Source organism: Vulpes vulpes, chromosome 9 (genome assembly GCF_048418805.1).
Source record: "Vulpes vulpes isolate BD-2025 chromosome 9, VulVul3, whole genome shotgun sequence".
Lineage (NCBI taxonomy): Eukaryota > Metazoa > Chordata > Mammalia > Carnivora > Canidae > Vulpes > Vulpes vulpes.
Genome location: NC_132788.1, coordinates 58,273,652 through 58,300,153, shown reverse-complemented (window position 1 = coordinate 58,300,153; position 26,502 = coordinate 58,273,652). Strand labels below are relative to the sequence as shown.

The window sequence follows — 26,502 nt, the reverse complement described above, 5'->3', positions numbered from 1 at the left end:
GCTTGCAGGTCCTCAAAGGACCTTTTAGAGATGGCCGGCCTTCGTGGTAGAGGAGGAGTCAGAAACAAGTTTGGTAGCAGAAGTGCTGGAACAAATACCTGTAACAGGCCTTACCTGGATCCTGCCAGGGACAAGGTTGTCCGAGGTGGTGAATATGAGCTGCTTAGCACTGGATGTCTCCGGGGAAGCCAGGATCACCTTCCCAGTTCCAGCTCCATCTGGGCTGGTCAGGATGAACTGCTGCTTGGGGGATCCGGAGGCGTCCACTGCGGTGACTATCTGGATCTTCTGTCCTGTCTGCTGGTCTGTCACAATCTACAAGACACAACATGGAGCCTGCTCTCACGGAGTATCATGCGACTTGTGTACTTGCAGGTGGTGCTCTCAAAGCTGTAACTGCCCAATGCCGTCCTGGAGTCAATGCTGGTCCAAGATGCAGTTTCACCAGTGCATGGTGAAATGAGAAAAATAAAACACAACTGTGAGCTTCTCAGAAACAATTTTCATGGAGCTAATTTTATTTCAGGATCATAGCATTCCGACTATTTTTAATTAAAATGTCCCTTGGGGTGGTGGTGGGGTACTGGCTGAAGGTGGTCAAAAGATACAAACTTCCAGTTATAAGATAAAAAACGTACTGGGATGTAATGTATGGCATGGTGACTGTAGCTAACTCTGCTGTATGGTGTATTTGAAAGTTGTTAAGGACGTAGATCCTAAGAGTTCTCATCACAAGGAATAAACTATTTTTTCTTTCTCTTTTTTTGTATCTATATGAGATGATGGATGTTAACTAAATTTACAGTGGTCATCATTTTGTAATATATGTAAGTCAAGTCACAGTGCTGTACACTTTGAACTTATACAATGCTGTGTGTCAATTATATCTCAATAAAATTGGAAAAAGAAAAGCCTTTTGTTTCATGAAATGGAGATAATAATAGATGACAGGTTTAACTTAAAAAAAAAAAAAAAAAGCCTTGTCCTAGGCATAGTAAAGTCCACAGAAGTCCTGACCCTGATTCCTCCAGCAGCTCCCACTGCTCACTGTTCAGAGGGCCAGCTGTGGGAGTTTGCCTATTTGTAGAGTCCCTGCCTAACTGCATCAGTTATGACAGAAATAGTTGCTACATCAAGAGTGACTTGTCATTCCTGCTCATGAAATTCTCTGAAGTTGTTCTACTCCTGTCCTGATATTCTTCAGGCTTAGTGCCCAGCTTGGAGCACTGCCTACCTTCCTTCTTCCGGGAACACCAACAGGTCCTCACAGCAAATCGAATTTTGGGGGCCGTTGTGGCTGGGTCTTGGACATGCAGAGAAGTACTACATCTCTGGCTGGAACTCAGTCCCCTCTACCATACTTATGGGTAGGTCTGGCATCTATGCCACATCTTGATAGATGCTGACTTGTGATACAGCATTCCAGAATTCAGATAGCAAACTCACAAAGAATCTAGCATAACTGCTTTGCCAACTATCCAATATGGAAAATCAGACAATGCTGGTTGGTTCAAATGAAAATGACAAAGATCCAATCAATTAATATATGTTTATTGAGTGTCCACTGTACGTCAAGCACTGTTCTTGGTACTAGGGATAGGGACATGAACACAACAGAGCTCCTGCCTTGTGGAGTTAACCTTCTATGGGTATGGGGACGAACAGACCATGAACACTGATATTGTAGATTATCAGTCATGGCAGGTGTCATGAAGAAAACTAAAAAGCAGAATAAATGGATAAAGCATGTCAAGGGGAAGGAGGCAGGGGGGCTGCTTCAGAAAGAGCTCTCTGAAGGAGTGATGTTGAGCAAAGACCTGAATGAAGCAAGAGAGGAAGCCATGCAGATAATGTGGCAAAAAATGTTATAGGCTGAGGGCACAGCAAGTTCAAGACCAGAAAGAAGAGCAGCCTGGGAACAAACAAATCCTTAGCTGGCGGGGCAAAAATCCCAGCATACCATCATCTGCAACTGAACGGTCAAAGAAATCTTGAAGGCTGAAGAAGAATAGATTTAGAGAGAAATGAAAGGAAGTACCATTCTTTGTACAACCTGTGGCATACATACCCAGAGTCCCATGGAGAAGTAAAACATGAAACAGAAAACTTTAACAATTCTCTTAAAAAAAACACAAAAAACAAAAAACTTTCCTACTCAGTGCTGAGCTGAAAGACTGCAGACAAACTGGGTGACATACACTTCTCTCAGCTGCCACAGAAGGGACTCCTACCTTAGTTAAAAGGTAACAAGTTGATCTTTACAAGGCCCTTATAACCTTGAGATCTAGGAGTAAAATGTCTGACTTCCTTTTCCTGTCTATCCAAACTTACCTCCTTCCTAAATTACTTTCCCTGTTTTTTTTTTTTTAATTTTTTTTTAATTTTTATTTATTTATTTATGATAGTCACAGAGAGAGAGAGAGAGGCAGAGACACAGGCGGAGGGAGAAGCAGGCTCCATGCACCGGGAGCCTGATGTGGGATTCGATCCCGGGTCTCCAGGATCGCGCCCTGGGCCAAAGGCAGGCGCCAAACCACTGCGCCACCCAGGGATCCCTACTTTCCCTGTTAAGGAATGAAGTAGTCATGTGACTGAGAGGGATCCTCATTCACCAGCTATAATCAAGACAAGGCTAGTAGAAACCTTTCACATGTTCGGAGGTGCCACACTCTGCACCTAAGCACACACTGTCACTGGCATGTCACTACCTTTGCTGCTATTCCCTGGCACCTCTGGGGGTGGGGCAGGGGTGGGAGGTAGGAGTGACTGGGTCTAGATGGGGACAGCTGCTCTTGGTGACTGTATGTAACACAGCCCAAAGCTCAGATGATTCTTTTTTTCTTCTTTCTCCTAAAGATTCAGGGGCACAGAAAACCCCAGGCTGATTGTTACATAAACAAAAGCCTTACTGACAAACATCAGCAGGCAGGCTCCTGTTTAAAGAGACTAGGAAACATCAAATTGAGGATGTACCCAGACTTATTAAATCTCCTGTGGAGGGGTGGAGAAGAGGTGTTATTGGTAGAATCATGCCCCACCCCCGGGCAAGAGATGGTTACATCCTAACTGCCAGGGCCTAGAACGTGACCTTATTTGGAAATAGGAAATTTCAAATGTGATTTAGTTAAGACAATCCATACTGGATGAGGGTGGGCCCAAACCCAATGACTGGTGTCCTTAGAAGGTCTGGATACAGGAGGAGACTGGAGGGCCAGAGCTGCAGGCAAGAACTGCAGAGGACCGCCAGTTACTATTGGAAGCTAGGAAGGCACGGAGGGACGCTTCCCTAGAACCTTACAGACAGCATGGCCCTGGCAATACCTGGAGTTTGGGCTTCTGGGCTCCAGAATGGCCAGAAAATAAATTTTTGTTGTTTTAAGGCATCAAGTTTGTGGTAATTTGTTAAGGCAGCCCTATGAAAGGAACATAAGAGGCAAACTTTAATCTCTTCACTTGGAACAAAATGTTCATATTTTCCTTTCAAACAATAATAAATGGGGGGAGGGAAGGAATCTAAAGAGGGAGGTCTTGTTTTCTCTGTGACTTCTTTTTTTCTTAAGAGAGAGACCGTGAATGGAGAGGGCAGAAGGAAAGGGAGAGAGAATCCTAAGCAGGCTCAATGCTCAGCACGGAGCCCAACATAGGGCTTGATTTCACCACCCTGAGATCATGAGATCATCACTTAAGCCAAAATTAATAGTTGGATGTTTAACTGACTTGAGTCACCCTCAGCACCCAGGTGCCCTCTGTGACTCTTTAAGTCCTTCCAAGCCTGGCTACACAGTATTTGCTATAATTCTAAAGATACATTTATTCCAGTGTGACCAATATATTAGGGAATATCCTGTGCATAATGTAAATCTTGTGTTTATGCATGATTTCTACTGAGAAACCTTGAACACACAGAAAATAACCTCGAGGTTAAGTGAACTGTGTGGGAATAGCCAGCTCAGGTCATGTGGTGTTACAGCTTTTCTCAATTTCAGATCACCCCACTCACAACAACGCAGGAGCTACAATCCTCCCACACCCCCTCTACAAGCAAGTTTCAGGGCTCTTTCAAGGTAAAGTGCCATATTTATTGTAGTCATTATGTATTTCTTAACCATTTAATGTATGTAAAACTGCAATTTAAATTAAATTCATACTTGTTTTCTAATGTGTCACTAACAATTGTTAAATGTTATGCCATTAACTCCATTTGCCCCCATAAGCCCTGTTTCCACTGCAGAATTTTGCACAGTATGGGAATTTTAAGGAACGTGTATGTCACATTATAGCAGAGCTGACTACATACTCTACTGGCCCAAGGCTCTACTTCTACCTCAAAAGGACCTCAATGTGACCTGACTTACTGCCATTCTCCTCCATCTTACCCACTCTGTTACAGCCAAACTAGTATCATCGTTTGTGTTGTAAGTAAGAGCCTGCGGGGAGCCTCTGCTAAGCAGTTAAATGTCTGCCTTTGGCTCAGGTCGTGACCCCAGGGTCCTGGGATTGAGTCCTGTGTCCAAGGTCAAAGCTTTCTGCTTGGTGGGGAATCTGCTTCTCCCTCTACCCTTCATCCTTGCTTGTGACCTCTCTCTTTCTCAAATAAATAAAATCTTAAAAAAGAAAAAAAAAAAAAAAGAGCCTGCAGGCAAAAAACAGCCACTGGATAAATTTTGCTTGACCTCCTAGAGTTTAAAATTTAAAGAACTGGTTGCCAACACCTGAAGATAGAGTATTTACCAGAAAAATCATATTTACAGTTTGACAAGCTGGAACCTGTCCCCATCCTAGCCCCAAGTTTCTCTGTGGTTATCAACTGTCTGTGTATGGCCACCCCTTTAGATGGGGCACAGGCTCTCTGTCTGGCCCTAATTTCCACACTGTTCACCTTCTCTACTGCCACCTGGTCCTAGAAACACAGGTTTGTGATCCTGAAATAGGGCTTTGCAGCGAGAACCGTGAATGGAATGCTCATTCGACTGCTTCCCAACTGGGTCACTGTGGAACAGTTGATATGAGCTTTCTGAGCCCCTGTTTATGTATCTATAAAAAAGGATTACTAGGAAAGTGAAACAGTATGTGTGAAAGCACTTGGTACAAGGCCCAGAACATAAGAGGACCTTGATAAAAGTATTTCCTGCTTTAAGCTCTCACATACTTCTCTACTCATTGGGAAGCCTCATCTTACCCCTTTCACCTCATTGAATCTCCCACTGACTTAAGCTTACTCACTCACTTGTTCTTTCCTTAAATGCTTACAAAGGGTCTACTCTACACGGGGTACTTTGCTAGATTACTGGCATTATGGAGATGGCTCCTGCTCTCACGAAGCTTTTAGTTTAGTGGAAAAGTGGCAAAAAACAAATAAACAGACCAGCCAGCGAACAATTTATGATGAATGTTAATGAGGGAAAAGATCTGGCTGGAATAGGAGAAAGCGACACAGGCACTTAACTTTTTAGAAAGAGAGGTCAAGGAAAGCTTCTGTGTCAAGGTGGCATTTAATGTAAGATTCAAGGTTATGAAGGCAATCAGACAAAGGCGTAGGGAAAACTGTGTTCCAAGCAATGCGAAATGTTCTGGCATATAAAAAGCCCTAAGAAGAAGGAACTCTTAGAACTGACATCAGGCCCACTGACAATGAAGAATGGCCCAGGAGCCTAGGAAGGGAGGTGGGCTGGCCCTGGTGGGAATCAGGATTTCACTGCAAGTACAAAAGGAGTCATTCAGGGGTTGTGCCTTCCCAAATCAGGTCTTCAGGTTTCTTATGCTATTTTATATCTGTCTTCTACTATTCTATACAAACACACATTTTTAAATTCACAAATATATATATAATTTGTCAGATTGTTACAAGCCAGGGTATATTAGAGTATAACAAAGGAGAATAGAAAAGATAATTAAAGGTAAAGGCAAAGAAAATCTGTTAAAATTTTTTTTGACCTATGCAAAATGGTACATGAATCTTTTACTTATTATAAATTTTAATTTATATGAGTAGTTAGTGCTGCTCACAGGCAAAGATCAAACAAATATATTATCCATTCAGCCTACCTCAATCCCTAGAACACTTATGTAGATAAAATATTTGATAAAGCTTTCCTCCCTGAATAACACAAAACAGTATTTTCCAAATACATTCAGGATTTTAAGTGAGGGAATGATAGGCTTTGCATTTTAAACAGATATTCCTGGATGTTGGATGGAAAAAAAAAATGTAAAACAAAAAAAGTGGAAGCTGAAAAATTGTTAGCATGTCCCTGCAGGAGCCCAGGTGGGAGCTGAGGATGGTGGCTGTGGGTCTGGAGAGCAGAGGATGCATGTTAGAGGGAGAGGCAATAGCACATGCAGGTGGGTACAGATGTGAAGACTGGAGAATGGAGAACCAGGAATGACTCTTAGGTTTGTATCCTGAACAATGGCATGTGGAGAGGCGGGGAAGGGTTGGTAGGAATTTAGAAGTCTGTTTTTGGCCTGCCAAATATGAGATGCCCAATTAGATATGTCAAGTAAAATACCAGACAGATGAGTCTGGAGCTCAAAGTTTATTTCTGGTTTCAACCTCAATGTAAAGAGCTTAGACGTCATTTCATCTTTACGACAAGAAAAAGCAAGATAAACTGAAAATCAATAACTTTCCTTGGGCTTATCAGAGAACTTGAGTGTGCAGGGCAAACTCCATCCCAAAATCTGGAGAGGTGATTCACAAAGTCTGAGATCTGCTTAGGTGGAGCAAAAGCCAACCTGGAGGTAATTACAACGAATTGCTGGAGACTTAGCACAGACTAGGATGGGAGTAAGAAACTCTTGGGGGCCACAGTCTTAGGAGGGTTAGGGGTTTTAGCTCTAGGAATCCCACTTGGTTCTCAAGGTGAAAAGATGAGAAAGATTTCCCTGGTGGTTCTGGCAGGGGAAGGGGAAGAATTTTTGTAAAATGAATTCAAGGGTTTCTTCTAGAAAATAAACCCAAGCCTATTGCCCAGGGTTGAAAAGACTTTACCTGAATCTTACCAAACCTGGGGAAAGAGCATTTCTTCAACTCGAGGCCCCTTGGACCTTCCCATCTTATAGAGGGGAGAGGGCAATAAGAGGAATTAATACACCCTTGTAAATGTTACACCTGCAATATGATTTATAAGAAATACATATTTGGTCATTCAGATGACAAAAATAGATTTTTCAGATATATTTAATATTCACTCAACAGTTCCTGAAAATGCTTAAGTCATAAAAGTGAGATGAGTGTCTTATCATTAATGAAGGTGACTTTTGGGACCTCTCCCAAGGGCAGGGGCTGATTGTCAGAAGTATCAACCATGTGATTAAAGGGTTGGAACTTTCAGTACCCCTCCTTCATCAGGGATACCGGTTTGGGGGAGGGGCTGGAGGTTAAATCAGCCAGTGGCCAATTACTTAATCAATCATGACTATGTAATAAAGCCTCCATAAACCGAGGAGAACAGCTTTTTGCCCCATTACAGATATCTTCCATGCTTGGGGAACCAGAACATTTCCATGTGTCACCAAGCTGGCCCCAAGCTTTGCAAGGCTGGCAGCTCCCTTGTTTGGCACCTTGCCTGAGGTATCTCTTCATTTGGCTGGTGATTTGTATCCTTTAATAAACTGGTAAACATGAATAAGTGCTTCCCATGGGCAGCCCAGGCAGCTCAGCAGTTTGGCACCACCTTCAGTCCAGGTAGGGCCTGATCCTGGAGACCAGGGATCAAGTCCTGTGTCGGGCTTCCTGCATGGGGCCTGCTTCTCCCTCTGCCTGTGTCTCTGCCTCTCTCTGTCTCTCATGAGTAAATAAATAAAATCTTGGAAAAAAAAAAAAAAAGTGCTTCTCTGAGTTCTGTGAGCTACTCTGGCAAATTAATTGAACCCAAGAAGGTCACTGGAACCTTCCATCTTCAGCTGGTTGGTCAGGAGCCAGGGACTTGTGATTGGTGTCTGAGGTGAGAGTAGGGGGCAGTCTCTTAGGGCTGAATCACTAGTCTGTGGAATCTGATGCTATCTCTGCACTGATAGTGTCAGAACTGCCTGGTGCTGTGTATGTGGTACCCCTCCAACCCTGCCCCCAAATTGGAACTGAGTCCTGGAACTCTTTATAAATAGCCCAGGGACACTGGCCTACTAAATTCTGAGATTTTATTATAAGATGACAGAATGCTTCCCCTCACCCACACCTTACCACCATACCAACAGGGCTCCAGTATAACAGTGGATTATAGCTGGAAGAGCTTCAAGACACACACTCTCTGAGGAGGAATATCCAAGGAAGCTCAAAGTCAAGAGGAGAGACCAAGACAAAGACACTAGGGGAATCTGAAGCCTCTAGAGGCTTATTTACCTCGGTTCTTATTACTTAACATCACAGATACTGTCTGGTTTTAAAAATGATACACACAAGGTATGCCAAAAGGCAAGAAAAAACACAATCTGAACAGAGAGATAAAACCAGCATCAAGCATTGGAATCAGACTTCAACAGGACACAAATGTTGGAATGACCAAAAAAGGAACTTAGAAAGGTCAGTATGTTAAAAGTCTCCAAGGAAAAAGTAGACAACATGCAAGAACAGATGAGAAATGTAAGATGGAAATTCTCAAAAAGCAAGAAATGTTAGAAGTTGAAAACACGGTAATAGAAATGAAGAATGCCTCGATGGGCACATCAATACACTGGATACAACCAAGGAAATAATCAGTGAACTTAAAGATAGGTCACCATGACCTAACTGAAATGCAAAGGTAAAAAATGAGGAAAAATAAATAACAAAAAAACCCAGAACAGAGTATCTAAGAACTATGGGACAATTTCAAGATAGAACATATGCATAACTGAAATAGCAGAAGGAGAATGAAGAAATATTTGAAGTACAAATAGCTGAGAACTCTCAAAAATTAATGACAAACACCAAAGCATAAATCTATGAAGCTCAGAAAACATCAAGTAGGGATCCCTGGGTGGCGCAGCAGTTTGGCGCCTGCCTTTGGCCCAGGGTGCGATCCTGGAGACCCAGGATCGAATCCCACGTCGGGCTCCCGGTGCATGGAGCCTGCTTCTCCCTCTGCCTGTGTGTCTGCCCCCCCCCCCATCATGAATAAATAAATAAAATCTTTATTTATAAAAAAAAAAAAAGAAAAAAAAGAAAACATCAAGTAGATGAAATACTAAAATACTACATCTAGACATACCCTACTTATAAGGCCAAATACAAGTTAAAGATGAGGTTTAATTTTCCCTGCTGAAAATAAAGGAAAAACTTCTTTCCCCTCTTCTTTTTAAACTCTGTCTTCTCCAGATGTATGTAAATCTTTATAATGGTAACACAAGTCTCTTTGCAGTCTCACAACTCAGGAATGTTTTCTCAAGGATCTGGGAACCATCATTTCGAAATGTAAACTTCAAGAGCGATAGTTCCCTTACCTCCTAGGCCTCTGGGAGAGTAAGGGCCTAACCTGGTGGGCACCTTGCTCCTATTTGCAAACTACTTCCCATCATAAAGATTTAAGAACTACCCCGCACCCCCAGTCGAGTCCCCAATAAAGCCGACTAATTAGCACAGGTGGTCTCCATAATTTCCCTGATAAAGTTAGGATCTTGAAAACATGTATGATGTAATGGGTTGTAGGTACAAACCTGCTTGGCTATACAAATGAGTGAAACTCCTTTCTGTCTTTGCAATTTCTTAGAAGACTACCTGTAATGCATATCACATTCTGATTTAATGCTTATTAAAAAAAAAAAGAAAAGAAAAAAAAGGGGCATTTGGCTGGCTCAGCCAGTGGAACACATAACTAACTCTTGATCTTAGGGTTGTGAGTTTAAGCCTCATATTAGGTGTAGAGATTACTTGAATATTAAAATTTAAAAAGGAAAGAAAGAAACTTGTTTTTTCTGTTTTCTATCTACCTTTACAGAGAGGTTTTCTGGGTGGGAGAAGATTTTGTTTCTTTTATTTATATTTCCTCAACATATTCAAACTACAGAAAACCACAAAGAGAAAATACTGAAAAAAGCTGGGGGGTGAGGGCAGGGGAGGAGAAATACTTCATCTATAGAGAAACAAGGATAAAATTCAGAGCAGATATCTTATCCAAAACTACATAAGCCAGAAGATAGCAGAACGAAATAGTTCAAATGCTGAAAGAAAGAAACCACCAAAGCAGGGATACTTGACAAAAATATCCCTCAAAAGTGAAGAAAAGTCCATCAGTGGATGATGACTGGATAAACAAATTGTGGTCTATCCATATAATGGGATATTATTCAGTCACGAAAAGGAATGAAGTACTGATCGTGCAAGATCATAGGTAAATGAACATTATGCTAAGTGAAAGAAGCTAGACACAAGAGGTCACATATTATATGATTCCATGTATATGAAATGTCCCAAACTGATAAATCCATAGAGACAGAATATAGATTGGTGGTTGCCAGGGGCTAGAGGGAAGGAAGAACAGGGAGAAATTGCTTAATGGGTAAGGGGTTGTATTCTAGATTGATGGAAATGTTTTGGAACTAGACAAAGGTAGTGGTTGTACAACATTGTGAATGTACTAAATGCCAATGCACTGTGCACTTTAAAATGGTTAATTTAAAAAAATTTTTATTTATTTATTTTGGGAGAGAGAGAGAGAAAGAACACAAGTAGTGAGGAGGTGTAAAGAGAAAGGAACAAGCAGACGCCTCACTCAGCAGGGAGCCCAATGTGGGGCTCGATCCCAGGACTCTAAGATTATGACCAGAACCAAAGGCAGACACTTAACTGCATGAGCCACCCAGGTGCCCCTAAAATGGTTAATTCTATGTCCTATGAATTTTGCTGAAAATAATTTTAAAAACAACAACAAAAAAGTCAAGGAGAAATACTTTCTCAGGCAAACAAAAACTAATCACCAGCAAACCTGCTCTGTAAATAGTGTTAAAAGCTTTTTAGTAAATGATACAGGTTAGAATGTACATAAAGAATGGAAGAGCACTGTAGGAGGAAGTGAAAGCAAAATAAATCCTATTTTTTAATTTCTAATTGATCTAAAATATAACTGTTTAAGTTAATAATAGTAACAATGTACTGGGTGATTACAGAATGTGGATAAGTGAATGAATGACAGCAATGTTCAAGGGATGGGAGGGAGGAATTGGAAACACTGTTATAAAGAACCTACATTACATGTGAAACAGAAGAGTGTCATCAGAAGGTAGGCTTGTATTAGCTTAAAATAATTAGTTAATTTCTAGAGCAACAACTAAAAACATTTGTAAATATGTATATTTGATACAGTAAGAGATAAAAGGGATCATATAAGTTCCTCAATCAAAACCAGATAAGGCAGAAAAGGAAGCCTCTGGCAACAAAGAGAAAACAGTTACACACATGGTTAACATTAATTCAAATATATCCATGACCGCTTTAATTGTGGATGGTCTACATATACCACTAAAAGACAAAGACTTGTTTGGATAAAAAAAAGAAGACTCAAATATAAATTGTCAATAGGAAACCCTAGACACAAATAGATCAAAAGTAAAGGGATGGAGTAAGACACCATGCTAGCATTAATCAAAAGACAGCTGGGATAACTGAATTTAAAGACAAAGTAGACTTCAGAACAAGGAAAATATCAGGCTAAAGACTTCAGAACAAGGAAGATATCAGGCATAAAGAGGGGAATTACATGATGATAAACGGGTTAATTCTCAAAAATACATAACAAGTCTAAACATGTATGCACCTAACAACAGAGTTCAAAACACCTGAGGCAAAAATGGATAAAACTGCCAAGGAGAAATAGAAAAATCAACTATTATAGTTGTAGATGTCATTGTTTCCCTGTCAGCATGGTAGATTAAGGAAGCAGAAAATCAATAAGGACATAGTTGACTTGGACTGCACAACCAATCAGCCTGATACAATTGACATTTATAAAATAATCCACCTAACAGCAGGGTACACATTCTTCTCAAGCTTTCTTAGAACATTCAATAAGACAGATCACATTCTGGGCCATAAAATACAACTTAAGAGCAGCAGTGTCCACAATAGCCAAACTGTGGAAGGGGCCATGATGTCCTTCGACAGATGAATGGATAAAGAAGATGTGGTATGTGTATGTGTGTCTGTGTGTGTGTACACACAATGGAGTATTAGCCATCAGAGAAGACGAATACCCACTGTTTGCTTTGACATGGGTGGAGTTGGAGGGTATTATGCTAAGTGAAGTAAGTCAATAGAAGGACAATCATCACATGGTTTCATTCATATGGGGAATTAAGAAATAGTAAAAGGGATTATAAGGGAAAGGAGGGGAACTGAGTGGGAAAAATTAGAGAGGGAGACAAACTATGAGAGAACTGGAAAATGAACAAAGGGTTGCGGAAGGGGAGGTGGACAGGGGGTCGGGGTAACTGGGTGACAGGCAATGAGGAGGGCACTTGATGGGATGAGCGCTGGGTGTTATACTACATGCTGGCAAATTGAACTTCAATAAAAACAAATGAAAAACACAAAACAAAACAGAATACAACTTAAGAAAAAATAGGAATCCTAAAGTATGTTCTTAGACCATAATGGAATTAAACTAGAAACAGTAACAGAAAAATAGTTTAAAAAATACCCACATAGGGATCCCTGGGTGGCGCAGCGGTTTGGCGCCTGCCTTTGGCCCAGGGCGCGATCCTGGAGACCCGGGATCGAATCCCACATCAGGCTCCCGGTGCATGGAGCCTGCTTATCCCTCCGCCTGTGTCTCTGCCTCTCTCTCTCTCTCTGTGACTATCATAAATAAATAAAAAATTTAAAAAAATAAAAAAATAAAAAAAATAAAAAATACCCACATATTTAGAAGTTAAATAACACACTTCTGAATAACATAGGGTCAAAGAAGAAGTCTTAAGAAAAATTTAATATATTCTGAACCAAATGGAGTTCAGTGCAGAGGTCTGGGCCATAGATACCTCCTTGGGAATCACTATATAAAATGACATTTAAGCCATGGGCTCAGAAAGAGTACAGAGAGGAGAGAGTGGGCCTAGACTGGAATCCTTAGGAACTTCAAGATTTGGCAGTCTGGCAGAGAAGGTGCAGCAAAGAACTACAGCCAATACTATAAAAGTGAGTCTAGAATTATTTTTTATTTTATATATCCCCTATTTTATATATTTCCTATTTTTAGAAATTATTTCCTGTGAGCTTTCCACATATTAATCCTCCTATTAAACAGAAACTTAGCTGATTGATCTTGGATATTTCAGAGCAGTGGTTCTAGAAAAGTCTAATATTTTAATATATGTATTTATACTCGGATCACAAAATACATTTAATGTAAAAGATAATCATAATAAAATTAGGCAATTTTCAAAAAGCCTATTGGCTGAAAAGTAAAGGGGGTAGAGTTATGGTAAAAGATGGGGAAAAAAGTACTTTCTTATTTATGATTATATAAAATTTAAGCATCAGCTCGATACTCAAAAAGATTAAACAGTATATACAGCATAATATATAGGTGGGTGTGTAGGGAAATGGGCACCCTCATATTGGGCTGGTGGGACTATAAGTTGGAACAACCTCTTTGGAAGGCAGCCTGGCAATGACTGTCAAAATTACACACAGAGGGCAGCCCGGGTGGCTCGGCGGTTTAGCGCCGCCTTCAGCCCAGGGTGTGATCCTGGAGACCCGGGATTGAGTCCCACGTCAGGCTTCCTGCATGGAGTCTGCTTCTCCCTCTGCCTGCGTCTCTGCCTCCCTCTCTCTGTGTCTCTCATGAATAAATAAAAATTAAATCTTAAAAAAACAAACAACAAAAACAAAATTACACACAGACACTCAGCTAACATTACACTCAAAGGTGAAAAGCTGAAAGTTTTTCCTCTAATGTCAGGAATAAGACAAGAATGGCTACTCTTGATGCTTTTATTCAAGAGTACTGGAAGTTCTAGCGAGTGCAGTTAGGCAAGAAAAATAAGCATCCAAACTAAAGGAAGAAGTAAAACTGTCACTATTTGCAGATGCCATGATGTTATGCATAGAAAACTGTAAAGACAAGGGGCACCTGGGTGGCTCAGTCAGTTAAGTGTCTGACTCGATCTCAGCTCGGGTCTTGATCTCAAGGTTGTGAGTTCAAGCCCAACATGGAGCCAAGGAAAGAAAGAAAGAGAAGAGAAACCTAAATACTCCACCAAAAACCTGTTAGAACTAATAAGTGAATCTGGCAAAGTTGCAGGATACAAAATCAACATACAAAAATCTGGTGTGTTCCTATAAACTAATAACAGGCTATCACAAAGAGAAATTAGGAAAACAATCTCATTTACAATTGCATCAAAAAGAATAAAATACCTAGGAATAAATTTAACCATGAAGGTAAAAGACCTGCACACTGAAAATGCTAAGACATTAATAAGAAAAAAAAAAAAAAACAGAAGAAAACACAAATAGAAAAATATTCTGCGCTCATATATCGGAAAAATGTCTACACTACCCAAGGCAATCTACAGATTTAATGCAATTCCTATCAAAATTCCAATAGCATTTTCACAGAAATAGAACAAAGCAATCCTAAAATTTGCATGGAACCACAAAAGACCAGTAGCCAAACCAACCTTGAGAAAAAAAGAACAAAGCTGGAAGTATGTTACTTGATTTCAAACTATTTTATAAAGCTATAGTAACCAAGATAGTATGGTACTGGCATAAAAACAGACACATTAAATGAATGGCACAAAAGAAAAAGCCCAGAAATAAACCTACATATATATGGTCAATTAATTTATGACAAAGGAGCTGAGAATATACCATGGGGAAAGGACAGTCTCTTCAATAAAAGAATGATACTGGGAAAACAGGATAGCCACATGCAGAAGAATAAAATGGAACCAGTATTTTACACCTTACACAAAGACCAACTCAAAATCAAGGGAACACTTGGGGTGCCTGGGTACTCAGTCAGTTAAGTATCTGACTCTTGATTTCAGCTCAGGTCATAATCTCAGGGTCATGAGATTGAGCCCCACACTGGGCTCCACACTAAGCAGTTTGCTTGGCATTCACTCTCTTCTTCCTCTGCCCTGTGCCAACTCCCATTTTCTCTCTTGCTCAAATAAATAAAATCTAAAAATAAAAAAATAAAAGGAAGACTTGATTGTAACATCTGAGACCATAAAATTTCTAGAAGAAAACATAAAAAGATGGTAAATTCGACATCAGTTTTGGTGATGATTTTTTGGATTTGACATTAAAGCAAAAATAAACAACTGAAACTATATGAAATTAAAAAGCTTCTGCACAGCAAAGGACACCATCAAAATGAACAGACACACTGAATGGGAGAAAATACCTGTAAATTATATATCTGTTAAGGGGTTAATAACCAAAGTATATTAAAACTCAAAACACTTCAACAGCAAAAAACAAACTGATTAAAAAATGGACAGAGGATCTGAATAGGTATTTTCCAAAAGAAGACAGAAGGTTGGCCAACAGGTACTGAAAAGTTCCTCAACATTACTTTTTTTTTTTTTTCCTCAACGTTACTAATGATCAGGGAGATGCGAATTGAAACCACATGAAATATCACCTCACACCTGTCAGAATGGCTAGTATCAAATAAAAAAGGAGCAATAACAAGTGTTGGCAAGGATGTGGAGAAAAAGGAGCCCTCACACACAAACTGGTAGGAATGTAAATTGGTGCAGCCATTACAGAAAACAGTGGCTTTAATTTTAAAAAAAATTAAAAACAGAATTATCAGATAATCCAGCAATTCTAATTTCGGGTATCTATCCAAGGAAAATGAAAACACTAACTCAAAAAGATGTATGCATCTCAATGTTCACTGCAGCATATCCAATAGCCAACATATGGAAATAACCTATCGATGGATGAATGGATAAAGAAAATGTAGTATGTATGTACGTATTTATGTGTGTATTTATTTTTATACAATTATACAGCCACAAAAAAGAATGTAATTTTGCCACTTGCAACAATACAAACAGACCTTAAGAATAGTATGCTAAGTGAAGTAAGTCAGGCAAAGAAGACAAAGACAAATATGATATGATCTCACTTATAGTGGTATCTTAAAAAAAAAAAAAAAGAGCTCATAGATAACAGAGCACAGATTGGCGGCTCCTAGAAGTGGGGAAGTTGGCAGGGGGTGGGGAGGGTGAAGGGGCAAAATGGGCAAAGGAGGTCAAAAGGTACATATTTCCAGTTATAAAATAAATGTCATGGGGATGAAATATACAGCACGGTGACTACAGTTAATAATATTGTGTTGCATACTTGAAAGTTCCAAGTTGGGCAGCCCGGCTCAGCGGTTTAGCGCCGCCTTCAGCCCAGGGCCTGATCCTGGAGTCCCACGTCGGGCTCCCTGCATGGAGCCTGCTTCTCCCTCTGCCTGTGTCTCTGCCTCTCTCTCTCTCTCTCTGTGTCTCTCATGAATAAATAAAAAAAATCTTAAAAAAAAAAAAAAGAAAGAAAGAAAGTTCCAAGTTTTTAGTATAAGAAAAAAAATTTCTAACAATGTATGGGTATGGATGGTAACCAGATTTACTGTGGTGATCATTTCATAATATATACAAATACCAAATCATTATGTTGTATACCTAAAGCTATTATGATGTGATAGGTCAATTACACCTCAATAAAAAACTTAAACATGAATATACCCTTTCTCCTAGTAGTCCTAGTTTTAGGAATTGATCCTACAGATGTGCTAAATTAGACAGGTAAAAAAGGTTATTCACTGCAGCATCCACAGGATATCAAAATTGCCACTGAAGAGAAAGGGGAACTATTTGAAAAGGAGGGAGGGAGATGTATTGTTTACCCTACTTGTTTGGTGTGGTGTAATTTTGTTACAGCAATGAGTACCTGAGAGAGGCCAGAATATCACAGTGAGAAAGAAAACATCAGATGGTTGTGGACATGGAAAGGACAGAGAACAAACTGGCATTCAAGAAGAGATGTGCAGGAATAAAGAGCTGATAGAAGAGGGAAATAGGTAAGAAGGTGCTTTAAGAGCCCAAGTAAAGATTTCAAACTCTTAAACAATATATAACAGAAGTCCTTCCTAGTAAAATGTGAAACCTCAATATATAAAGTACACCAAAGAAGTATTTTATCATACATTTTATACAAGCTCAAATTCAAACATTTCCGTAGGTCAAACACTGAATACAATGATGCTCTTAAAACAAACTTGGGCAGCCCGGGTGGCTCAGCGGTTTAGCACCACCATCAGCCCAGGATGTGATCCTGGAGACCCGGAATCGAGTCCCACATCGGGCTTCCTGCATGGAGCCTGCTTCTCCCTCTGCCTATGTCTCTGCCTCTCTCTTTCTCTGTCTCTCATGAATAAATAAACAAAATCTTAAAAAACAAAACAAAACATGAACTTGAAGTGGGGAGTATAGAGAAATATTTCAAAAACCTTAAAATACACAAAAATGGCAAGAGAAGCTTTATACCAAGGTCTGCCACCAAAAATGAACATGGCAGTACAAGTGAGCATGCCAGATGATCTCCAGTATGTCAAATTTGGTTTATGACAGGTTCAAGTGTGTTTTTCTTTTCATCTACTCTGACTGCTTTAAAAGCTCAATTAAAAAATATATATTTGAAACTAATGTTTATGTCATGTGGGAAGCAAAAAAGACAAAATTTGCAAACACTGCATTCTGCAGAAAATCTATGAGATTTATTGAGAAGCTACCTTGTGATTGGATGGGTCTGATTAAGCCTCATTCTCAGACAAGTGGGTGCTCTCCTATGGCTCTTCTTACCTCCCTATCTCTTCCATAGCCCCCACCTTAGTCCTCTGTTATCCCCACAACATGGCTCTAAATGCTAGCCACAGGCTACTCCTCCCACTCTGAGGACTGCCACCCTTCCTGCTTGGCCCCAAAGCCCCTTTGCAGCTATTGGGATGACAAGATACTGATAGATACATGTCTATGTTCTAGATCACCTTCTGCTGGCCTGCATAAATAGATATATTGGTCTTGTGCTGTCACCTTGTTATCATTATTAAAAACAGTAACATAAATCTTGCTGTGGGAGAAAACAGCTATAAAGGACTTAACTGTGACAACTGATGACAGTTTAGAATATGAACTATGGATTAGATAATATCATGTTTCAATATTAAATTCCCTGATTTTTTTTTTAAATTCCCTGATTTTGGGCAGCCCCGGTGGCGCAGCGGTTTGGCGCCGCCTGCAGCCCAGGGCGTGATCCTGGAGACCCGGGATCGAGTCCCGCGTCCGGCTCCCTGCGTGGAGCCTGTTTCTCTCTCTGCCTCTCTCTCACTCTCTCTGAATGAATAAATAAATAAATCTTAAAAAAAAAAAATTCCCTGATTTTGATAACTATAGATTGTCATTATGTAAGAAAATGTCATTGTTCTTAGAAAATACATACTGAAACATTTAGGGCAAAGAGGTGCGATATCTATTCTCAAATGATTCAGAAAACATGTATGTATATTCACTCAGAATGTTAACAAACAACAGTGAATCTGGGTATATATACAGGATTTCCCAGTACTATTTTCTGTAAGTCTGAAATTACATAAAAATAAAACTTAGCATTTAATCCTTTTAAAGTCCTATTAGATAGGTACTATTACTGTCATTTTATAGCCATAGAGGTTACAGAAACTTTCTCCAGAGTCACATAGCTGAGTGGAGACAAGATTTGATCCCAAGTCTGTTCCATTCAGAGCCAAAGCTCCTCAATGTCACTAGCCCTATCACCCTTACTGTATCTTTCCCTCCCAGCTTTATCACAGAAGCCACCATTGAGGTTCTAAGCACTGTTATTCATGAAAACACTGCACCTATTCTTTCTCCAGGCCTCAGGGTGTTGGAGATTCATCACTGAAGTCAGGGCTAGAAACGAAAACTTCATTGAAGCCATCACCACCAACATCAAGAATCAAGGAATCATTCTATAACCTTAACTTTCCTTTAAAACAAAACAAAACAAAACACCAAACCTTGAAATACAGTTCAGTTGCACTTAGGGTATGTCCAATTTTATTGAGAGTTCATAATGTAAAGATTTCAACTATATTCACTGCACATAAAACTCTTGCCAAAAGGTTATCTTCGCCAGAGAGACTAAAAGCTCAACACCAAACATCTATTCTACAAGACTTTTCTGTTCAAGGGACCTTACCGCAATCCAGCTGGACAGCAGTGTCACCATGGGCCAAACACCAGCACGTGGGAATAGCCCCACTTGAAGAATGGTATACTATACTAGGGCAGCCCGGGTGGCTCAGCGGTTTAGCACCACCTTCGGCCCAGGGTGTGATCCTGGGGACCTGGGATCGAGTCCCGTGTCGGGCTCCCTGCATGGAGCCTGCTTCTCCCTCTGCCTGTGTCTCTGCCTCTCTCTCTCTCTCTCTCTGTGTGTGTGTGTGTCTCTCATGAATAAATAAATAAAATCTTAAAAAAAAAAAAAAAAAAGAAATGGAATACTAAAGTGGCCCTTTAGGAGAAGAGAGATTCTTCTCATACCAATATGGGGGAAATGTGCACTACTCTTGATACTTACTCTAGCTAACTGACAGTTTCCTGGGGAACTTTCTATGTTCTCATCTGCCCTCAGATGTTGTGAGGCCATGGTTAAATGCAGTTAGCTCCTTTTCCAGAGTGGGGAGAGTTATATAGGCAGAATCCTAACATTTACCACACAAAACTATAAAGGACCTACTTTCAAGTCATAATGAACAAATAAGAACAAAATTAAAGAGAATAAATAATTTAGCTAGAAAGTTCCTAATTCTGAGGAATAATTCTGAATTTCCAAACACTCAAGATATGTGTTTCCTACTGGTATGAAGTTAAAATGACTTACATGAGCTTCAGTGTTTAAATTTGTATGCAATACAGACATAATGAGAAAATAATCTTTAACTTCTTTATAATTTTACTTATTAGAACTCTTCTACGCTTAGTTTATAATAGGTAGTCCATAAAAATCACTTTTAAGAGTGGGTAAATGTTACAGAAATTATCTAGTTGTGATATAATACTGTTCACTTGCACTGAGCTTGGAATCAACTATGTATGAAGCCATTCACTCAAATTACCTGTCCTCCCTGGAATTCTCTCAAACTCATGTTATGTTAACTAATGTTTTTTCTGCCACTTATTGTTTTTTTTTTTTCCACTCTTTTTTGTTTGGCCTTTTGATTCAGCTTATTAAGGTAACTTTGCGTCTTTAATCTGTGTGTCATCAACATACTGTCCCTTCCTCTCAGTGTGTTGATCATGATTTCAATACACCTATCTTCTCTTTGTTCAGTGGGTGAGAGGCAGGGTCAGAGCTCTGGGGAAGACTGAACTTATATAAGTGAATATCAATTAGTTAACAACAATAGTAGCAATAAACGTTACTGTATACAGATAATTAGTACATACTAAACATCAGTATGTGCCCATCACTATTCTAAGCACTTTACAAGCAATATTCCATTGATTTCTCACAATAACCTAATGAGGTTTAAATACATTTTCTAAATGGAAAAAAGGGAGGCACTGAAAAGGTAATTTTCAAGGTCAAAATACTAAAAAGTAGGGTGCTGACTTCAAATGGAGGCTCATCCACTTAACTACTAGGACATGCAGCCTCTCAATTTGGAAGCATGTAAGTAATTAAATGGTACATTGATCCTAATAGTTTCAAACAACAGTTTAGACTTTTGCATTAAAAGTTAGTTCAATCAATGTAAGCTTTTTTCTTTTTTAAAGAATCGAGGGGGTTGTACTGTACTTGATGCCCAAGAAGCACAACTCCATAGTGAGATTCCGAGGCAGGTTTGTTCTGGAAAGGATTCAGAAGGCAGGACTGCCTTTGGGCAGGAGGCTGGAACCATGTGGGATTGGTGCAGATACCTGAATTCGCTGAGGTGAAGCTACCGCAGAGTCGGTGGAGATTATCTGGATGCGCGGGGAGGGGCTGGTCATCCCTGGAGATTCCGGCCGAGAGGTCTGTGTCCGTGGTACCTGTGGGCGAGAAGTGGGCTGGATCATAGGGGGCTCAGAAAAATGCCAAGTGGTGGCTGAGGACCATGCCTCTTGCTTTCACTGTGGCTTTGAGTAATAAACTTGAGTAGTTCTGGTGTTTGGATCCAGAATGACAAAGAACTAATGAGATATTGCCACAGGATGGCTATAAGAAAATATAATCCTAAAAGAACAATTTCTAATATTGAAAATGCAAAAACAAACAACTCCCCCAATAAAACAAAAAAATTCCCCCCAAAACACAGATTTTTCAGATCTGCTCTATACAACTTTAATAAAATAGCTACTACAGTCAACTTTTTAGAAATGATCTTTGAATGCTTTCACTGTCTCCAAAACCAGCTGTGAAACACTCCTCTAAGATGATAGTTTCCAGAAGAAAGGCTCTTAAACACCACCAAGGATGGCAAAAACAATCAGCGCTACACCGAAAAACTACTTGTGAAAGAATCCTGGTAACCTCCCGCCCCCCCCCCCCCCCAGTCCCACTGGGATGGGACTGGGAGAAGCCCATCTATTATACAAAGGTCTAGAACTTGGGTATACCTACCAAAGGCAAGGTTCAAGGTTCTGAGTGGTCATCTAGGCATCTGAAGTGGGCAGATACTATTTTTCCTCGAATAAAAGTATATCATGGGGCGCCTGGGTGTCCAACCAGTTAAGCAAATGACTCTTGATTTTGGCTCGGGTCATGATGGTAAGACAGAGCCCCTGGTCGGACTCCATGTTGGGGATGGAACCTGCTTAAGATTCTCAAGATTCTCCCTCTCCTTCTGCCCCTCCCCTGCTTGCACATGCTCACTCACTCTTAAAAAAAAAAAAGAAATCATAAGAAAACTACAGACCAATATTTTTATGAATATAGATGTAACAATCCTACATTAGCAAACTGAATCCAGAGGCATATAAAAAATTATACACCATGAGGGTGTCTGGGAGGCTCCATTGATTAAGTGTCCATCCACTTTCAGTTCGGGTCATGATCTTGGGGTCCCTGGATTGAGCCCCCTGTTGGCCTCCCTGCTCAGTGGGGAGTCTGCTTCTCTCTCTGCCCCTCCCCTTGCTCATGTGTGTGCTAAGTAAAATCCTAAAAATAAAATTCTACATCATGACTATATAGGATTGACCTCAGAAATACAAGGTTGGCCCACCACATGTATATACACTATATTAATAGAGGATAAAAGCTTCAACATCTCAACTGCCACAGAAAAATCATTGGACAAAAATCCAATACTACTTCATAATAAAACCATTCAACTAACTAGAAACAGAAAATAAGTTCTCAATCTGATAAAGAGTATCTATAAAAGTACTCACAGTTAACACAATACTTAATGGTAAAAGACTGGTAGCTTTCTTTAAAAAAAAAAAAAAAAAGGGATCCCTGGGTGGTGCAGCGGTTTGGCGCCTGCCTTTGGCCCAGGGCGCGATCCTGGAGACCCGGGATCGAATCCCACATCGGGCTCCCGGTGCATGGAGCCTGCTTCTCCCTCTGCCTGTGTCTCTGCCTCTCTCTCTCTCTCTCTGTGACTATCATAAATAAAAATTAAAAAAAAAAAAAGAACTTTAAAAAAAAAATTATTTGAGAGACAGCATGCACAAGAGTCGGGCGGGGGAGTGGGAGGCTGGCAGAGGGGCAGAGGGAGAGAATCGAGTAGGTTCCACACCCAGCACAGAACCCTCATGGGGCTCAATCTTATGACCTCAAGATCATGACCTGAACTGAAACCAAGAGTTACTTAACCAATTGAGCCACCCAAGCACCCTATTACTGAAAGCTTTCTTCCTAAAATCAGGAACCAGACAAAGATGCCTACTTTTGCCATATGTACTTGACATTGTATTGGAGCTTCTAGCTAGGGCAATTAGGGAAGAAAATGAAAGAAAAGCAACCAGATTTGGAAAGGAAGAGAAATACCTCTATTCATAGATGATATGATCATGACATGACATGATCATACAGAAAATCCTAAAAACTCCAAAAAAACTCTTAGAGTTAATACACGAGTCCCAAATTTGGAAGATACAAGATCAACACATAAAAATCAACTGTATTTCTATTCATCAGCAAAGAACCACCAGAAAATGAAATTAAGGAAATAATCTCACTTACCATAGCATCAAAAATAGGAATAAATACCTCAAAAGGGTAAGACTTAAACACTGGAAACTATGTAACATCATTGAAAGAAAGAACTAAATAAATGTAAAGATGTCTGTGTTCATGGATCAGAAGATTAATACTGTTAAGTTTGCAAAACTACCCAAGTTGATCTATAGATTTAGCTTAATTGCTATCAAAATTCCACCTGCCTTTATTGCATAAATTGACAAGCTGATGCTAAAATTCATATGAAAATCCAAGGGATCCAGAATAGCCAAAACAACATTTAACTGTTTTGAGTTGGAGGACTCACACTTCCTGATGTCAAAACTTACTACAAAGCTACAGTAACCAAAACAGCATGGCACTGTCATAAAAACAGATTATTTAGACCAATAAAATAGAAAAATAGCCCAGAAAAAAATTGACATATACGGTCAAACGATTTTCCACAAAAGTGCCACGACAATTCAATGGGGAAAAGAGAGTCTTCAACAAGTGGTGATGAAGCAACTGAATACAACACATATAAGAATGAAACTGGACCTCTAATAGTATACAGGAAAAAATCAATTTGAGAGAACTCTGGGAAGATGGCAGAGTAGGAAGAACCAGGAATCTTCTCCCCTACTAAACCTTTACTGTACTGGTGGACTCTGTCTGATATAACTATTTTGGGACTTGGGAGTCTACTGGATATTGAAGACTTTGCAACTTCAGGAGAAGGTTTGAACAAAAACTGTAGTTAATTTCTGTCAATTTCAGTTCTTAGCAGGGTAGCAGCAGCCCATCCTCCATTTCTGCTCTGAAATAAGCAACTGTGCATATGTTCCTGAAATAGCTTGACACAACTTGTGGCAGCCTACATGGGCAAAAAGGACCCTTGTCCTCCAAATATTGGGATGTGCGCTCCAGTCGCTGATTGCTACTTCTGATCGCAGAGGGACAAATAAAGAGGGGGCAGCCACTGTTGCGGTTCATCCCCCTATTGTTGCAAGTCCGTCCAACTCTAGCTTAAGTGATTTCCAAGGCTGGATTATTTCTTCCCAAACCAGTTTTCTTTCCTCTTTTGGGATTTCAACCATTAAAGACAAGGACATTCAAAAGCAAATGCATATACAGGGAAAATTAGAAAGTGGTTGTAACATACCCAGGCAAATGTACAGGTCTGAGAAAAGACCTTAGAAGACCCTTAAGCTTATACATCAGGATGATCCTTGTTACCCACACAGCCTACAATATTAAAAACAAACAAACACACATCCTATATGAAAATCCTGCAATCCTAGGAAGAGGGGAGATTGATTTCCAGAGTTACCACATCATTGGATTCAAATGGGCAAAAACTGTACCCAGTTCTTACAACAACAAAATCACAAGGTATACAAAGAAACAGGAAGGTCAAAAAAAAAAAAAAAAAAAAGAAAAGAAAAGAAAAGAAAGAAACAAAAAGAAACAGGAAGGTATGAGCCATTCAAAAGAAAATAAATCAACACAAATGATTCCTTAAAAAGGTCTGATGTCAGGTCTACTGGACAAAGACTTTACAACAACTTTCTAAAAGTTACTCAAAGAACTAAAGGAAGATGTGGCTGAAGTCAGAACCAATGAAGAGATGAAAAAACCTAAATGGAAACTAAAAAAATTCTGTAAAAAGTACAATAACCACAGCACCTGGGTGGCTCAGTGGTTGAGCATCTGCCTTTGGCTCCGGTCATGATCCTGGGGTCCCAGGATCGAGTCTTGCATCAGGTTCTCTGCAGGGAGCCTGCTTCTCCCTCTGCCTGTGTCTCTGCCTCTCTCTCTGTGTGTCTCATGAATAAATAAATAAAATCTTAAAAAAAAAAAAAAGCACAATAACCAAAATGAAAAATTCATGAGTGGGATTCAAAATCTGATTTGAGAAAGCAGAAGAATAAAAAACCTTGAAGATAGAACAATGGAAATTAGAATTTGAAAAACAAAACAACAAAAATATTGAAGAAATGTGACCAGAGTGTTAAGGGGCCTATGGCACATCAACAAATAGACCAACATATGCACCATGGGCGTCCATAAGGAGCAGAGAGAGAGAGAAAGAGGCGGGGAGAATACCTGAAGAAATAATGGCCAAAACCGCCCCAAATCTGAAGAAAGACATGAATATAAATACCTGAGAAGCTCAATGAACTCTAAGTAAGAGGAACTCAAAGACAAACTTTCAAAAGACAAAGAATCTTGAAAGCAGCAAGAGAGAAACTAATTCTCACATACACGGGAACCTCAATTATACTACTTGCAGATTTCTCATCAGAAACTCCAGAAGACAGTCAGTTGATATATTCAAAGTGCTCAAAAGGGGGAGGGGGACCTGTCAACCAAGAATCTTACACCTGACCAAACTGTACTTCACAAGTGAGGAAGAAATTAAGACATTTCCAAATAAACAAAAACATAATCACTAGACCGACCCTACAAGAAATACTGAAGGGAGGAGTTCTGCACAGTGAAATGAAAGGTCACTAGACAGTAATCTGAAGCTAACCAGAGAAATAAAGATTTCACTAAAGGTAGATACCTGGGTAATTACAAAAGTTAGTATTATTGTAACAATGGTTGGTAATGTACTTTTTGTTTCCTACATGACTTAAGAGACAAACATTTAAAGAAAAAACCTATTAATGTAAAAGCTAGTACTATTGTAAGTTTGGTTGGAAACTCCAAATCTAAAAAAAAAAAGAAAGAAAGAAAGAAAGAAAGAAAGAAACAAACAAACCCCAAATCTTGCTTTCCACATAATTTAGAAAACCGATGCATTTAAAAGAATTATTAGCTTAGATCTTGAGGCACACACAATGTATAAAGATGTAATTTTGTGACATCAACAACTAAAAGGGATAAGAACAGAGCTTAAAGAAGCTTAACTTCAGTATGTCACTGAAGTTTAGCTGATATAAATTCAAACTAGAATAACTTCAGGATGTTAAATATAATCACCATAGTAACCACAAAGAAAATAGCTATAAAACATATACAAACGGAAATGAGAAACAATTTTAAACATTTCAAAAAAATGATTTAAAGGATTTCAAAAAAATCAACACAAAAGAAAACAGGAATATAAGAAATGAGGGACAGAAAAACCCTATAAGCGATATTTAAAAAAAAAAAACGCAAAATGATAGAAGTTCCTCCTTTAACAGCAATTTTTTATTTTTTGTTTTGTTTTGTTTTTAACAGCAATTTTTTAAATGCAAATACATTAAACTTTCCATTAAAAAAAACCTCATGTTTCTTCCTCTTTTTATTTTTCCAAGATTTTATTTAAGCAAGCACAAGCACCCATGGTGGAGGTGGGGGGGGCATGGACAGAGGGAGAGGGA

General features: G+C 39.5%; 1 protein-coding gene across 8 annotated transcripts in view; it reads right to left on the bottom strand.

Moving 5' to 3' along the window:
• The window catches only part of NR2C2 (nuclear receptor subfamily 2 group C member 2), a 99,060-nt gene that overhangs the window by 26,827 nt on the left and 45,731 nt on the right, over positions 1-26,502 (bottom strand). For all 8 annotated transcript variants that reach the window (XM_072720237.1, XM_072720236.1, XM_072720234.1 and 5 more), the window contains 2 exons: positions 20,902-21,012; positions 115-315 (listed from right to left, as the gene is read on the bottom strand). In XM_072720237.1, coding sequence (XP_072576338.1) covers positions 115-315; positions 20,902-21,012 — 312 coding nt within the window. The remainder of the gene's footprint in view (positions 1-114; positions 316-20,901; positions 21,013-26,502) is intronic.